Source organism: Lontra canadensis, unplaced genomic scaffold, assembly GCF_010015895.1.
Source record: "Lontra canadensis isolate GAN:19392208 unplaced genomic scaffold, GSC_riverotter_1.0 scaffold54, whole genome shotgun sequence".
NCBI classification, from domain to species: Eukaryota; Metazoa; Chordata; class Mammalia; order Carnivora; family Mustelidae; genus Lontra; species Lontra canadensis.
Window position 1 is genome coordinate 2,022,083 of NW_022631048.1, and position 17,343 is coordinate 2,039,425.

A 17,343-nucleotide genomic window follows, 5' to 3' on the forward strand; every position below is an offset into this window, starting at 1 on the left:
TGTGAATTCAGGCAAGGGAGAAATACAAGGTTTATGGGGAAAATGGAAGTCTTAGTCATCTATGGCATGTCGTATTTATGGGGGTGATAGTGGATCTAAGTAGAAGTACCCCATGGTAGCTAGGAAGAGGGACTTGGGGAGGGTTAGGGCTGAAAATAGATTTGGGTATCATCCGCATGGAGATGACAGGATTACTGAGATGAGTAAAAGAGAACAAAGGAAATTGAGACTGGAAGAAAAAGGTAAAATAATTAATAAAAGAAACCGAAATGGCCACAGAGGTATTAAAAATCCAATAAGTACAATAGCATAGGATATAAAGATAGGATAGTCAACAGGATCAAATGCACAAAGAACATAGAGGATGAGGACTATGAAAAGAATATTGGGGAATGGTCCCCGAAGACCCTTGGTGATCGGGCAAGAAAAGGTGTTGGTGTACAAGTCAAATTTCAGAGCCTCAGGCAGTCGTAGCAGACTGGAAATGGAAAATAGGATAGGAACAAAAGAGCTAAGAATGTCCAGAAAACTTTTTTTTAATGAAAAATTGTTATTATTATTTGAAAGATTTTATTTATTTATTTGAGATAAAGAGAGAACGAGCAGGATAAATGGCAGAAGGAGAAGCAGAGTCCCCAGCAAACAGAGAGCCCAATGTGGAGCTCAGTTTTGGGACCCCGGGATCATGACCTGAGCGCAAGGCAGATGCTTAACTGACTGAGCCACCCAGGTGCCCCCAAGACTTGTTTATTATTGACAATAACATGGAAGATATTGATAGAAGGGGAGATTTAAAGATGCATCAGATGGAGAGAGTCTGTTGCCTCCCGTCAAGTTTTTTTGCCTGTTGTCTCATCTGGATTCTTCCATTCCCTGTATTAACACCGATTATGCCAGCCCCCCACTGAAAGACCTCTCTGGGTGTCTCATGGCCAGTGGCAAAGCAATATCCTTAGCATAGCAGACAAGATGCCTTGCACTCTTGTTCTAACCTTCTTTTCCCATTTTATCCTTTGCCACTCAGGGCACAGGAGATTTCAGAATTTTTCCAGGTTGGGTCTTTGTACACATTGCTCTCTCTGGAAAACCCTTCTTTCCATCTTCCACATGGAAAATGCTAACTCATCCCTCAGCCAGCTGGCTCAAATGTCACCTGGCTTTTGAACTCTTTCCTCACTCCCCAGGCCCAGTTCAGGTCTCCTGCTTTGGTACTCAGCTGTAGGCTGGACACTCATCTTTGTCCCGGCGTCTTGCACCGTAAATCATCAATTTCCTTAGCGGTGTTCTCCGTTAGACTGTATGATCTTTGAAAACAGGGACGTTTTTATTTTTGTAATCCCCATGTCTGGGACAGAACAAACTTTTGCAAAAAGCATCAGGAATGAATGAGTATTAGTGTAAGGAGATGTATCTTGAGCTATAGAGGATGGAAGTGCTAAGTGAAATAAGCCAGACACAGAAATACAAATACTGCATTGATCTCACTGATGTGTGGACTCTAAAAAGTCAAACTCACAGAACCGGACTGTTGAATGGTGGTTGTCCAGCACTAGGGTGTGGGGGAAATGGTGAGAAACTGAGCAAAGGGTACCAGCTTTCAGTTATAAGATGAAAAAATTCTGAGAATCAGTCACTGGAGGTAATGCCATATTTCACACTTAAATGTTCTTAAGTAGATCTTAAATGTTACCACACACACGCACACACACACGCACACACGCACACACACGCACACACACACACACACACAAATGGTAACCATGAGGTAAAGGATGTGTAAATTAATTTGATTGTGGTAATCATTTCATGATGTGTATTGTATTAAATCACTGCACTGCACTCTAAAAAACCATGCTGTACAAAGTAAATATATACAATTTTTATTGGCCTGTCATGCCTCAAAAAAGTATGGTGAGGGGGGGAAGCTTTATGAATTTCAGCGAGTTAATTTCTCTGAACCTGAATTTCTTCTTGGTCATATGAGAATAATACTTCCCTTACAATGTCCTCGTGAGGAGAAAAGCTACAAGACATGGTAACCAGCATTTAGTAATCATTAATGTTAGAATTATTTCCAACTCTACAGTCTCTATCTCTTAGTTTCTCTCTTGTGTTGGATTTGGCTGCAGCTTTAATCCATTCTCTAAAGAGAAGTTTTTTGTTTGTTCTTTAAGTAACATTTTGATGCTAAGAAATTTAAACTCAGGTCCATCTTTACGTACTAATGTTACATCTTCCTAAATGAGTCACTTGACAGGAATTGAATTCAGCAAAAATCTAAAATTGACTATATGGGTTGATTTAGCAAGTTCACAATGAAGTCTGACTTGTTTTAAGAGTTTTCCAAGTAACTGCCCAGAGGAGGCCGAAGCTTTGAGGCTTCCTACACTGCATGGAAGGACACCCTTCCTGTCTTATCCTCAGTACTGTTTTGCCCTAAGTGATTTAGAACAGCTCTTTCCATTTTTTTTTTTAAGCAGCATTTTTGTGGTTAATAAAAATATGTGCTTTCAGCTTTTTTGTATAGATAAAGGAAAAGATTCCACATCAGATTTAGATCAAGAGATAGATTTCAGAAGAAAATGATGGATGCGTCCTCTGGGAGCAGCAGAATGCTGCAATGTTCTGTCTCTGGCCGCTCGAGTTGAAGGCATTTATGAACACTTCCACGCCCACGCCCACGCACATCCACAAACAGTGGTCACCACTGCAGCTCCAGACACTGTCTCGCTCCCCAGTCTCATTTCCAAAGTGCATCTGTTGTTTTCCATAACATGAAATAAATCCCCCTCTCTTGCCCAGTGGTGAAAAGCTTATATAAATACTAAAACTTCAACTATTCCCCTGAGTTTTCTGTTGGCAGGCCTGCAGCTATGGGTTTGTTGGGATCTTGACACGCATTTTCTGTGCAGATCTTTGAGGCCACTTGGGTGAGTCCGGTGGTGATAAATTCACTTGTCTTGAAAATTTATCAGGTTAGCCACGATAATGCTCTGCTTATGGAAACTTAAATGATTGACACCCAGATTGAAAGGGCTCCAGGTTCAAAGTATCTCTTTTATTCTTTCAGCCTATATCATTCTGGTGATATATATGTCTTAGGAAGTCTTGGCCAGGAGATGATTTTAACAGTCCTTAAAAAAAAAAATAAGGTTGTGAAGAATCAACTAATATAAGACATTTCATCTTGCATGGTGGTGTTCCCGTAAGAGAATGCTTTTCAGTATGCAGAGGTGAAGTATTTGATTGTGTACTAAGTAGGCATAGTTAACATTATCGCCTGTTATTAAAATGGACAATGGAAAATCTTTATTCATCAAAATGGTGAGATTAGAAAAGTGTCCTCTAAGTACTGATATTGTTGCCACCCTTGTTGTAAACGGTGGAAGAAATAGTGCATTCTCCATTATAATTTCCCGTGGCATCTGCACACCTAAGATTAATTCTAGTTATGTCTAAGATTGCTGAGTGAAGTCCGTGAATACTATTTCTACTGTATTTCCACTTGCCCGCCCATAAGCCTTCTGCTTGCTGCCAATAGTCTATTTTACCTAATGTTTTTTAAAAAATCTCTTTTCACCTAGATAATTACTTAACTAGAAATAGTTTGCTATTTTAAAAATTAGTGATTCTATATTCTTCGTATATTACAAATTATGACTGTTGAGTTGTCTTTGAGGATCCAAGATTTTACTTCTGTTCCACTGTCTTAACAAGAGGAGGTATAAAACGGTGAATCTCATCAATGAATTAGGTCCCCTTTCCTTGACACCTAAGAGAGAAAACAAAGTCACTCAGATAAGCTTTTTATCTGTGAAGTCTAATGTAAATTACAGAAAAAACAAAACAAAGGAAAAGGACTTGGCTGGATTTGAGTGTTGCTGTCTAAACAGATATATATCCGTCTTCACATGCCTAGATTTGTTCTGATTAGTAAGTAGTAGTGCAAATAAGTAGCTAAAGTTGTGTTGCGGCTGTTAATTCTGGTATATTTTAAATATAATGGAGGTAGAACATATATATTTCTCTTTTTTAAATTAAAGACTATTTATTTGAGAGAGAGAGAGAGAGAGAGAGAGAGGGAGAGTGAGAGCAGACTTCTTCCCGAGTGGAGGGCCCAGTGCGGGGCTTGATCCTAGGACCTTGAGATCATGACTTGAACTGAAATCAAGAGTTGGTCGCTTAACTGACTGAGCAACCCAGGCACCCCAAACATATAGCTTTCTTTTAAAACAACTACATTTGTTTTTGTTTTGAGAAATTTACCTTAAACTCATGTACTACTATGCCTGAGACCTAAAAAACACTGCACAATGACATCCCCTCCCAATTGCAATTATATTATTGTATTTATAAAGTGCTCAATACCACAGCAATTTAAGCTCAGTTAAAATCATTCCCCACACAATCTGTGTCTTCTGCAAGGGATCCTCTGTCAAAAAGCACACAGGGACAGAAGTAGGAAGGATTATATCTCTAATGGTAGACCTTCCAACAATGGGAGCCGGGTGGTTATTCTTAACCACTCCTGGGCAAGTCAAGTTGTTTCTATTAGGCAACATCCTCAAAACTAGGAACAAAGAAAACTCAAGGAACATATTCTTGTCATTATTGGTTGCTTCAAAAGAGGGCCATATGAGAAAAAATGTTGTGTTACATTCTTTGTAAAAAATGCCTCTTTTTTGGGTCTGTTCCTAGGTTTGAAGAAGAAATGACCAGCAAGTGGTTATACCTCTTCGAAGGCAGCGGGGTTGCGTATGGCCCAATCAACGACATGAAGAACGTATTTGCAGAACCCCAGGTTTGGTTTTTGAACGTTTTAGTACATGGCAGTTGAAAACACAAGACATTGCCTCTCTTTCTTTATCCAGTTTGATTCACATAAATACACGTGAGCCATTGGTCATGGGCTTCCGTCACATAATGTGATTTTTGATGGTGGCATTAGATTGTGAGTCTGAAGTAAAAAGAATCAACTTAGAACTGGCTGTCTACAGTCAGACCCATCAGATCTAACGTATTTCTGCAGCAGTCACTACATAAAGTTTGCAAGTTCAGGACATTTGTTTCTCCTGAAAAATCGGAAATGTAGACAATTGAGAGATTGGGCTCAAGCCCTCAGAGAACATTCTGTGTAGAAGGAAGTATGACAGCTTTTATAGTTGTTATATAGTTTGTATAGTTTTTAGTTAGAGCCCACATCTTACCAGATGGCTATCTTAAAGTGTCCAAAGCAAGTCAGAGTTAACTTTGCAAACGGGAGGCTTTTATATATTTTGATTAATAAAGTACATTATTTGTGAAGAATCAATCTTACTTCAAATAGAGGTTTGTACTATACAATTCTTATAGACTTCTTCTTGGGCCCCAGGAATAAGGATCACCTGAAAAAAATGAGTTTTTTTCTGTAACATTGTTCAAATTTTTTAGATGCTATCAAAAATTTTTGATTTATTACTTTAATCAGTATAACTGCAAGCAATTTACTGTTTCTCAGAGTCGCATATTAATCCCAAAAGGTAGAGGAACCCCATTTTTCTATGAAGCTTTCACTATGATTATTCATATATCTTAGCAGCTTCCAACTCTTCAAAATTATAGGCCTGAAAAGATTCTTTATATTGTAACCGATTTTTCTTTGAAATGAAGTACTGAAAATGGAAGATGATTTTTCTAAGGGAGGAGAACTTTGTTGAAAACTGACCTAACTCTTTAACTTTGGTACCTATCTTCTACATGAGTAGAAGGAGAACTGCAAGGAGAATTGACATGTATTTAATTCAATGTTGACAATTATTTACTGGAGAAAAAAAATGAATGGATTCAGAAATTCTGCTTTGTGTTTTCTTCCTGCCAAGATCCTGAATGTGGCAAGGCTTTGTCCGGAATAAAACAATGGCCGATAAGTATTTGAGATAAGGGGGCCCGCTGGATACGCTGGATACATAGTGAGTTTATGTGACCAGGTCCTCGCTGCATCAGCGGGTTAATGTCTGGAGATCCATGCCTCCTTGTCCCGGGGCTGCAGTGCGCATGCTCTGAAATGTACCAGACCCAGAGGACCAGTTTTCTCACATTGTAGCTTCGAATGAGGCCAAGCTTTGGCTCTAAGTTGTGGGGGAAGGGGTGGATTTTACTATTATTTTCCTATTGAAAAGTGGTACCAGCTGTGTAGGATTTGGCGTTTAACTCGGTTTGAGGGCACCTTTCTCTAGAGATCATTGCTGAGAGTTTTATCATCGGCATTTCCATCATTCAACCTGTGTTTCTTCAGGCACAAAGACACCAAGGTAAAGAATGTTATTTTAAAAATCTCTGGGTATCTTCTAACATTGCCTATTGTCTAGGTTTTGATGAACAAGGAACCAAGGTTCCACCCTTCAAGTTGTTCACCTTATGGGCTGCTTCAGATTGAATATAGGATAGTAGGATTTTCATTCCCACTTTTCCCTTGTAGTTCGGTTCATTACTTTAATCGTTCTATGGCAACTCTTGGACCCGCAGTAGTTTCTAATATTGGTCTATGGTATATTTTTAGCACTCAGTCATTTTTCAAATGGAAAAGATTGCTGTTACCTCAGCCGGGATACTGACTTTTGCTACTACCCCAGGAGTCTCTGAAAATTGCATTCTTATCCACCGAAAAGTAGATTCTAACTGATACCATTCTAATATCAAAAATTCTTAATCATCCAGTGATAATTACTGACAGTTGTACCCAAGCTCCAAGAGTAGAGTTGGTCTCTTTAATATATAATCTCATTCTTTGCAGTTTAAAATACCAAACGTGCACATAAAACTTATCTGGAGTTTTAGAAAGACTAGAGAGCAATGTAGTATTGTTACATTTTAAAAATTAACACGGATGACTCTGGCAATTGTGTGTAGAACTGTTTGGCCCAAGAGGTAAGGACACTTGGCTCTTTTAAAAAGAACTCCTTATCATTTTGAATATTGGAAGGAATGTAAAATGCAAAAAAAAAAAAAAAATCAGGGAGTTATGTTTTTGGACTACTTAAAAAAATTCATTTGCCAAACCTTTATTGTACTTATGTACCAAGTGCTAGGGATTTAGCATGACTTTAGTAATTCTCTTCCTTTCTGAAAAAATAAATTTAAAATCGACTTAGATGGCAGATAGAGAGTAAATGCTGTTGATGTATGAATCAGTGAATGAATGAGTTGGTTAACTTGCCAAATATAGGTTTTCCAAATGACGGAGGGGCTATTGTGCTCCCAGTGGTGGGGCTGACAACCTCTTTGTATAGCCTTTATTTGGAAAACTTGTGTTGAAAAGCGCTGCATAATGGTTAAGACCCTGGAGTCCTAGCTGTTGGGCAGTTTTATAAACTTACTGGGCTTCGGTTTTCTCAACTGTAAAGTGGTGTAATAGGATCTTTTCTCTATACTGTCCTGTTACGTGAGATAATGTTTATCAAGGACAGCAGGGTTTGCCAGAGGTAAAGGTCCAAGACCCGGTATTAGCTCCGGTTATGATCGTACCCTTATTTACTGTAATATTTTGGTTAAAAAAAAAGCAAAACCTTCTTTGGTGGAGACCTTTGCTAAAGGTTATGTTTTTGTTTAAAAAACACCTTTGTTTGGTGGCTACAAACAAATTCAGTGCGGCAGTGGGGCCGGGGATCCCTGGCTTACAAATCAAGCTGTAATATTCTTTAAAAAAAAAAAAAAAGGCATCCGCGCACTCTGTGCCAGGAACTCTTCAGCCCTCATCATTCCTGATTGCTGCAAACCCTCTTATTTTTTGTTTTCCGTAAACGTGTCATTTCCGTTTAAGGTGTCCTCCCTTGTTTTTCCCCCATGAGCTGCAGAGCTTCTTGGCTCCGGGTGCACGGAACCGGCCCCTCGCGCTCAGACATGGGACCGCGCGGCTGGCCCGTGGCTGGCTCCCCGCGCGCATGCGCTGCCGCAGCTAACTGGAAATTGATTTGGGTGAAGCACAGGGCCTGGAACTTGGCGCCGGCAGTGGGGCTTTGATGAAGTGAAGAGGGGTATGTCTAACCAAAAAGAAAAAAAACAATCAGAAGCATCCAAGTGCAAGAGAGGATTTTCTGGGGGCCTGCTTATCCAGTGGGCCATTCACCTTTCATCTGTGGTTTGGGCTCCCTCGGCAACAAAAATGTACGTGATGGTAGAAACTATTTCTAACCTAAATAATTTCATCGTGGCCTCATGTTCTGAGGAAACTTGATTTTTTGGCTCAGCTGAAGGAGCAGATGATTTATTTTTTTTCTTGGATAGATGAGAGGTTGTCTACCTTTGAGCCTCTAATTATCTGCTGCAGATGCTGAAAGGTTGGAAGGATCCTCCAAGCGTCCACTGTTAAGTCAGTCAAGAATACTGTGCGGGTTTTGGTCTGTATTTACGGAGAGCTTAGGGAAATTTTGATCCAAAAGCCTTTTAGTGGTAGTTTTATTGCTTTTCTCCCTCGGTGATAAATTATCTGTGGAAAATTCTGTGTATTCTGTAGAACTGAGTAATATTGATTATCTGCATGTAGATTTTAAGAGTCATTTTTTAAGTGCTCTCTTAAAATATCTTTTTTTAACCAGGCCAAGATTGTGCAGTACATTAAAGGAATTCTTAAAAAGTTTAAAAAACTTGCTAGATGACCTCAGTATGGTCCTATTTAACATACCCTGGGGAACATGTGCATGAAATGCATTGTGGTTTGAGGTTTTCCAACCCAAACAAACTTAAAAGAAAATGCAGCTTTTAATAGAAACTCTTCAGATTCCTGTAAAAATAGGTATGGATCCCACCAATGAGAGCAGTTAACAGCATCATTATCTACCATGAGAATCAAAAGAGATTGTGTGATCCTGTTTTTTGTATTTTGCTTAAGATCGTGTATCTGGTGATTCTAAGTATATTCTTCGACTGAACTGAGCAAATAAAATATACATAGATATGAATGACTGAATCTCTGATTAATGTTTTGCTTTTGTTTTTTTTTTGTTTTTTTCCTCCTTGATGCCATGACCCATGGGTGGGGAAGAGAGGGCAGCGGGTGTCGCCAAACTGGTGTTATTTAACTGTCTTCACATTTCTACCACACAAGTTGAATCCATCAGGTGTAAGACATCACCCCGAAGCATGACTTCTGAGAACTATTGGGAGGGAAGTATCAGAACTGAAATATCACAGCTGGCCCTGATTTTAGCCAGTGCCAAACACCTGCAGGCTCTAAAAGGATACCAAAACAAAACCCCACCCCGTGGCAGCAAGCCATCCCTTAACAACCCTTCCTTAACTTTGTATCACCATCAAAATTAATTTAACATTTTCTACAGAAACCTTCTTCTTCCTGTCCCAGAAGGCCATTACAACTCCTTTAGCAAATCTTTCGTATGGGATAAATATGTCATAGAAGCAAACAGAGCGAAGTATTGAAATATTTGATAGCTTCAAATTATCTGTTGTTTTCATATCATCATTTGCGGAGCCTGTGAAGTTGGAGGTTTTATTAATCTCTAGGCTAGCTCATGTTCTCCAGGCGATTTGGTTTTTTAGCACATTCTGGCAAACTATCTAAGCATCTGGAAAAAAATTCCTTCAAAATTCATATAGTAAGTGTCAGAATCACCCCAAAATACAAAGCTGTTTTTCAAGCCCTTTCTACACTCACGCGTGCACGCGCTTCTGCACGTGTGTGCAGGCACACACACAGACACACCCACACGTTGTTGATGTGTTTTAAAGATTGCCTTCTCCATGACATTAGCTAATATTTATTGAAATGTGGTTGTGTAGTCCTGGCGGGCTTACACACCTCAAGCACAATTATGTGCTCACACAGTGCTTACACTGCTGGGCAACACACATACATGCAGTGTTCCCTGCAACTGGAAAACAGTTGATGAAGATCTAGACAAAACAATATGTCTGGAAATAATCCCTGGTAGACGAGTAAAAAAAAATAAATTTTGTATGTATCTCTAAACATACACGATGTACTTTAGGTGGTGAGTAAATTCAGATATATTATGTGTGTGTTTGTCTTATGATATCTGGGGATAATACTTTAAATTTTTGAAGAAATAATGTGCTTTAGGTTTAAGGGCTTAAGGGATTAAATGAAATAAAAATGGAGAGTTTAAACCTTCCATTTTATATTAAAACACAAAGTATTGGGGAGTAATATCTTATTTTGTTGAGTTTAGAAGAATCCTAATGCAAGAAACCTCATCTCTTATTACGTAAGAGGAAACCCACTGAAATGTCAAATAAAAACTAAGGACGTAGCACAACATTACTGGCGTTTTACATTCATTTTTTTGAATATAGCTGAGAAATTTGGAGGCACCAGTTTCTTTGAACTATAACACAAATATACTTAGCTAGCCAACTGGAATGCCTTGGACATTACTTGATTGATGTTGATGGAAATAAGACTGTAGAATTTATGTTAAAGAAAAAAGCCTTCTTTTGATCTTTCTGTGAAAATGTGAGAGACGTGGTTCAGGGCAAAGGAGAATGTAATCGCTAATTCACTCAGTCAGACATTCATTCATTTAGTAAATAGTAATTGATGGCTGTCACGTGCTTGCCCTCCCTCTCCCTCCCTCCCTCTCTGTCTCTCTCTGTACAAGACTATGTTATGTATCCCGTACTATACGCGTAGTCTTGTATTAGGTATTTGGCAAGGGGAGATTGTGATGGAAAACAGTGAATCAGCAAAGACAAAGCTATGAAGCATTCAAGGAGGTCCTCCAGTCCAGTTTAAGGTAAATTGTGTCCAGTGTCACAGAAGAGTTACACAGAAATGTGGGTGTTTGAGCAGTGAGAAGTAATAGGCATAAGGAATCCCATTTAATGAATTAATAAAAGTCTAAACCTGACAAAGTGTTGCAAAATGTCTTAATCACCCAAGCATGATTATAATACCACTGACTATATGCCCTGCACCTTTTATTCCTATGATTTATTCATTCCGGAACTGGAAGCCTGATCTCCCAACTTACCGAAGAACTCTTTATCCTTTTAAAGCCTTTTTGTAGTCAGTTTGTCATATTACTCTAAGTTCCATCTCAGTGATTAAGAGGAATTTAATGGAGGGTTTCCACTTCTACTGTTCAGTGATTTTGAAATTATTGTGACCCGAGAGTATCCGAAAATTTCCTTTTTTTTTGGTAAAGTTATTCTCTCCATATGTGTTCCCTCTCTCTTACAGCCAATATTAAAGGTTATGATTTCACAGATTTATTCAAATGAAAACATTTTTCATTATCATTTTATTGTAGTTATTACATTAAAAAGTATTTTAGTTGTATTATTGGTAGTGCTGAACATGAGCAGTGATTGACAGGGACCGAACACCACTGATGTTTGAAGAACTTTTCTAAAATGATTAATGATGAAGGAGAAAGAGGTACAAAATGGTGTATTCAAAGCCTACAGAGACCTTGAAATGGAGTTCTGTATTCTGTAAGAACTCAGCAGTTAAAAATGGAGCCTGAATTCTCAGTTTGTCTCTTTTACTTTGATTACCTGTGCTTTAGGTGTTGTACTAAAAAACCATTGCTGATCTAAGGACATGAATATTTACTCCCATATTTTCTAAGAGTTTTATAGTTTTTACATCTTACATTCAGGTCTATGATCCATTTAGAGAGAGAGAGAGAGAGAGAGAGTGTGTGTGTGTGTATGCGTATCCTGTAAGGTGTGAAGTCTAGCTTTACTATTTTGCATATGGATATATTCACTTGCTTTAGTATCATTTGTAAAAAGACTAATATTTTCCCATTGAATTTTCTTGGCACTATTGTTCAAAATCAATTAGCCATTAATGTAAGGGTTAATTTCAGAACTTTGGTTATTTAAAAGTGTTTTTATTTATTTCCACATTTGTATGTATTTCTCAAACTTTCTAATACTGATTTCTGATTTCATTCCTTGTGTTTGAAAAAACATACTTTGACTGATTTCAGCTCCTTTAGATTTACTGAGGCTTATGTTATGTCCCAGCATGGGATCAGTTCTGCAGAATGTTCTCTGTGTTCTTTCTTTTGAATATGCTAGAGATGTCTGTTAGGTCTTGTTTGTTTGTTTTTACCATTGTTTAATTCTTACATTTCCTTTTTCATCTTCTGCCTAGTTGCTATACACATTATTGAAAGTTGGGTGTTGAAATCTCTAGCCATTATTCAGGAATTGTCTGTCCCTCCTTTCAGTCAGTTTCTGCTTCATGTATTTCGACCTCTGTTCTTACACGCATATATGCTTACCCCTGTTATACCATCTTTAAGAATTATCCCTTTATCATCTTAAGAAAGAGAAGATTCTTTATTTCTAGTTAGATTTTTTTTTGTTTGTTTTAATATCGGTTTTCTGCTGTTAGTATAGCCACTGCATTCTCTCTCTCTCTCTTTTAAGATTTTATTTATTTAGGGGCGCCTGGGTGGCTCGGTGGTTTAAGCCTCTGTCTTCAGCTCAGGTCATGATCTCAGGGTCTTGGCATCGAGCCCCACATCAGGCTCTCTGCTCAGCGGGGAGCCTGCTTCCCTCTCTCTCTCTCTCCTTGCCTCTCTGCATACTTGTGACCTCAATCTCTCTCTCAAATAAATAAAATCTTAAAAAATCTGTGGATTTCCACTCAACAGAAGCCTGCTTCCCCCTTTCTTTCTGCCTGCCTCTCTGCCTACTTCTGATTTCTCTCTGTCAAATAAATAAAGTCTTAAAAAATACTTAAAAAAAAGATTTTATTTATTTATTTGTCAGAGAGAGAGAGAGAGAGAGCAAGCACAAGCAGGCAGAGTGGCAGGCAGAGGGAGTGAGAGAAGCAGGCAGGATTCTATCCCAGGACTCTGGGAACATGACCTGAGCTGAAGGCAGAGACTTAACCCACTGACCTGCATTCTCTTTTATGATAGTTGTTTTCATTGTACATCTTTTTTATCCTTTTATTTTCAACCTATTTGCATGTTTGAATATAAAGTGTCTCTTATGTAGACAGTATATAGTTGGATCCTGTTTTTTTTTAATTCACTCTGAAAATGTATGCCTTTTGATTGAATTGTTTAAACCATTCATGCTTAGTTACTATTGATATGGTTGGATTTACACCTGACATTTTTCTTTTTGTTTTCTATGTGTCTCATGTCTTTTTTAGTCCTTGGTTCCTTTCATTGTCTTCTTTTATATTAAGTAGATATTTTATAGTATAATATTTTAATTTCTGTCATAACTTTCAATGACATTTTGAGTTTTGTTTTTTTTTTTTAACTGATTTCTTTAGGGCCTATAATATATACCTTAACATTATCAGACTTCAGCTTCAACTTTATTGACTTCAGCTTCTTTTTGAGTATAGTTAACACAATTTACATTAGTTTCAGGTGTACAACATAGTGATTCAGCAACTTTATAGATTATGCTGTGCTCACAAGTATAGCCACCATCTATCACATACAACACTATTACGATACCATTGACTATATTCCCTATGCTGCATCTGTTATTCCCGTGGCTTATTCATTCCATAACTGGAAGCCTGTATCTCCCACTACCTTTCACCCATAATTCCACTATGGGGTACTTACCCAAAGAAAGTGAAAACACTAATTCAAAGAAATATTGCACCCCTGTGTTTGTTTAAGCATTATTTATAATAACTAAGATATGAGAAGCAACCCAAGTGTCCATCAATAGATGAATGGATAAAGAAGGTCACACACACACACACACACATACACACACACACACTGGAATATTACCAGCCATGAAAAGTATGAGAGCTTGCCATTTGCTACAAGATGGATTGACCTAGAGGGTCCTGGAGAAAGACGAATACCATGTGATTCCACCTTTCTGTGAAATCTAAAAACAAACAAAAAAATCTAAAAACAAAACAAAACAAAACAAATGAATAAATGTTTGTGAACGAAAAGCAAAATCAGACCTATATATAGAGAACAATCTGATGGTTGTCAGAATTAAGAAGGGTGGGAAGATGGTCTTCAGTTTTATACTGTTTTTTTACAGTGAAGTATGGAAACTTTACTCTTCTCTCTCACATCTATATATATTATAAACTCAGCAATACACCATTATAATTATTACTCTAAATAATATGTTATATTAAATATTTCAGGACAGCTGATAAAAGAAATGAGAGCAAATACATATTTATAGAATTTTTATATTAATCTTTTTATTTTATCTTGTTTCCCTAATTTCTACATATGGATTTGAGTTAAAGATTTGAGTTGGATCTGATGTCCTTTCCTCAATCTGGTACACATTTTTGCCCTTATCCACTTCCTTTGTGCTATTATTGTTAAATACATTACATTTATATGTTATAGGCCCAACACTACACTTATATACAGATAGTATACTGCAATAGCTTTTTAAATCAGCCAAGAGGAGAAAGGAAAAATATGTAATTATATCATTTTTATAATTGCCTGTGTGATTATTTTACTGCTATTCTGTTTATCTGTGGTGGATTCATAGTGCTATGTGGTATCATTTACTTTTAGCCTGAAGAACTTTCTTTGATATTTATTATAATAAGTCGGCTACCGACAGATTCCCTGTTTTGGTATAACTGGGATTATCTTGAATATGCTTTCATTTGTGAAAGATAGTTTTGCTGGATACAATATTTTTGTTTGACAGTTTTTTACTTCTAATAGTCTTAATATGTTCCCTTCTGACTTCCATGATGTCTGATGAGACATTGTACGTTAATCTTATTCAGCTCCTTGTATGTTGTCTGTCATTTTGCTTTTGCTCCTTTAAGGGTTTCCTCTTTGTCTTTCAATATTTTAAGTTTATGTTTGTGGGTGTGTGTGAGTCTCTTAGCATTTATCATACTTAGAGTTCACTGAACTTGAATGTATAGAATAATGTTTTTCATGAAATCTGCAAAGTTTTAAGCCGTTATTTCTTTGATATTGTTCCTTTCTTCCTCAAATGTCCTTCTGGTTCGGCTATTTGTGTGTACGTTGGTGCTTTTAATGGTATTTCACACTTCTCTAAGGCTCTGTTCTCTTCTTAATTTTTTCCCTCTCTTCAGATTGCATAATCTCTATTCATCTATCTCTAAATTTGCTGATTCTTTCTTCTGACAATTCACATGCAGGGTCGAGCCCCTCCAGTGAATTTTTCATCTCAGTTATTCTTGACTGCAGAATTCCCATTTGGTTCCTTTTAATAATTGGAATATTTCTATGTCTCTATTGATATGATATCTTTGATGAGACATTGTTCTCATATCTTCCTTTAATTCTTTAAGCATGGCTTCCTTTTGTTCTTTGAACATATTTATAATAGCTGCTTTGAAGTTTTTTCTTGCTAAGTCCACCATCTGGGCCTCTTCAGAGGTGGTTTCTATTGCCAGCATTTTCTTTCTGTGTAGTGGTCACACTTTACTGTTTCTTTGCATGTCTCATAATTCTTTGTTGATATCTGGACATATTAGATCTGCTTCGACCCCAGGAACTGTTTTGTCTGTCTCTTAACAGGTCAAAGAGCAGTGACTTGGCTGCACCAATTCTGTGAACTCCATTTTCCCTGCAACACCCTTAACCACTGAGGTCCCAGCTCGGATGGTTTACACCTGCTTTTATCTTTTACCTGTGGGTCTCTCCTGAGTTGGCATAAGCCACTTATTGGGTGAAGGCCATTTTAGCCAGTTAGATTCTTATCCTTTGTAGTTGGTTGTGTGTGTGACTTGGAAGCTGCTGTCACAGTAAAGAGAATTTTTTCCCTCCCTCCTTTCAGGCAGGGACTAATAGCTTGGGGATTCCCTCTGTGATTCGCTACTGTGAGAACACAACCTTGGGCACTCAGTTGCCCAGACTTCCAAAGATAGGTGAGATTTGATTTTTAAGCATAGCTTCCTAGACATCACTCCTGGGTCAGAATAGCATACTTAAGTCAGTGTTTGGTAGATTGAGCCCATGCCAGTGAGGCTTTTGATTTTTTGATGAGTCAGGGTGCAGCGTTGTGAATGCTTTCAGATCTGTCACCACATCTGGCTCTGATTGCACCTAGTGGGCACAGCCTGGGATGCATGCACCCCTTCCTTACCGTGAAGAGTTGCTTGTGATCCCAGGAAGGCTTTCCCCAAAGGTCTCTTTCCCTGGTTCTCTCTTTTAAATTTTTGGTGATTCTCTGCTGTTTTGCTCCTGTTCTGGAGCTACCAGCTTTCTTTTGATTGCTCTCCACAAAGATCCCTATTGTTTTCAACAACCCTCCATAGGTCACTAGGCATGGAATTTCCATCCTCTTATCAAAAAAAGCCAGTGGCTTCAGGGAGAGCTGGGGAGCTCTTTATTTTGATGACCTACTATGTCCTCCCAGCTATACCTGCCTGGAATATAGCTTCAGGAAGTCTAAGGGAAGTCAGAGATACAGTCGCCTGTCCCGAATGGGCTACAACTGTAATCCCAGAGTGAGAGTTTGGCAGAGAGCAAGCTCCCATTATCTTGGCTTCACTTGCTTGGAGTAGAGTGCTGGGTTAAAGCTTTCATCACATGGAATCCTGGAGCTTGGTGGTGGTGGTGGAGAGAGGGCATATCAGCGGAGTGAGCCATGGCTCCAGTGCCAGATTCTCACTTCTTTCTAAGACTCAGTGGGTTTTCTTGAGAGAATATTTCTTCATCTGCTGTAAGCCCTCACAATAATTTCCAGGGATTTAAAATTATATTTAACATTAATTTCCACATGCTAACTTGCTATGTCATTGAGAAAAGGGTCTGTTGAGCAGTTTACTCCATCATTTCAGAAGTCCTACCCGCTTGCATTCCACCTTGCCTTTTCGGGACATCCTGAAGTTCTTTGTCCTGTCAGAATATCCATGTGCTAATTTCTTTTACTTTGTTCTTTGTTCTCACCCTCCTTCCACTTACACTTGTACCTTTAAGAAGGTCTGACTGTGCTCTGCTGGGCTTCTTGGTCTCCTTGTCCTCACCTTGCTAGGTATGGTCTCCCCTTTACTCTTCCTCTTGAAAGACAAGTGTAAAAGTTTTATGGTAGTGTTTTTATAGTGTTCTCCAAAAGAACACCTGGCTTAGAATCATCCAGGGGCCTTGTTAAAATTCATATTTCTGGAGCTAACCAAGCCCAGTGGTTTTTAATGTCTTTGGATAAGATTCAAGAATTGGCTTATGTAGATTTCCCAGAATTATTCTGGTACAAACTGTATTTTGAGAATCATTATAGGGGATGGTAGAAGATGACGTTAGAGTGTAACTTGGGTCCTAATCGTGGAGCACCTCAGATATTACTCTGATGGATTTGGATTTTTCCGTGTGGGCTAAGTGTTGGAATAAAAAATGACCTTATATATCATATTTTATATATATATATATA

General features: G+C 38.2%; 1 protein-coding gene across 5 annotated transcripts in view; it reads left to right on the plus strand.

The window, feature by feature from the left end:
* The window catches only part of SUGCT (succinyl-CoA:glutarate-CoA transferase), a 763,713-nt gene that overhangs the window by 383,235 nt on the left and 363,135 nt on the right, over window positions 1-17,343 (plus strand). For 3 of the 5 annotated variants that reach the window (XM_032874961.1, XM_032874965.1, XM_032874964.1), the window contains exon 12: window positions 4,699-4,801. In XM_032874961.1, the coding sequence (XP_032730852.1) occupies window positions 4,699-4,801 (103 nt within the window). Of the gene's footprint in view, window positions 1-4,698; window positions 4,802-6,215; window positions 6,291-8,262; window positions 8,879-17,343 lie in introns of those variants that run through there. The other 2 variants (XM_032874962.1, XM_032874963.1) reach the window with 2 other exon arrangements.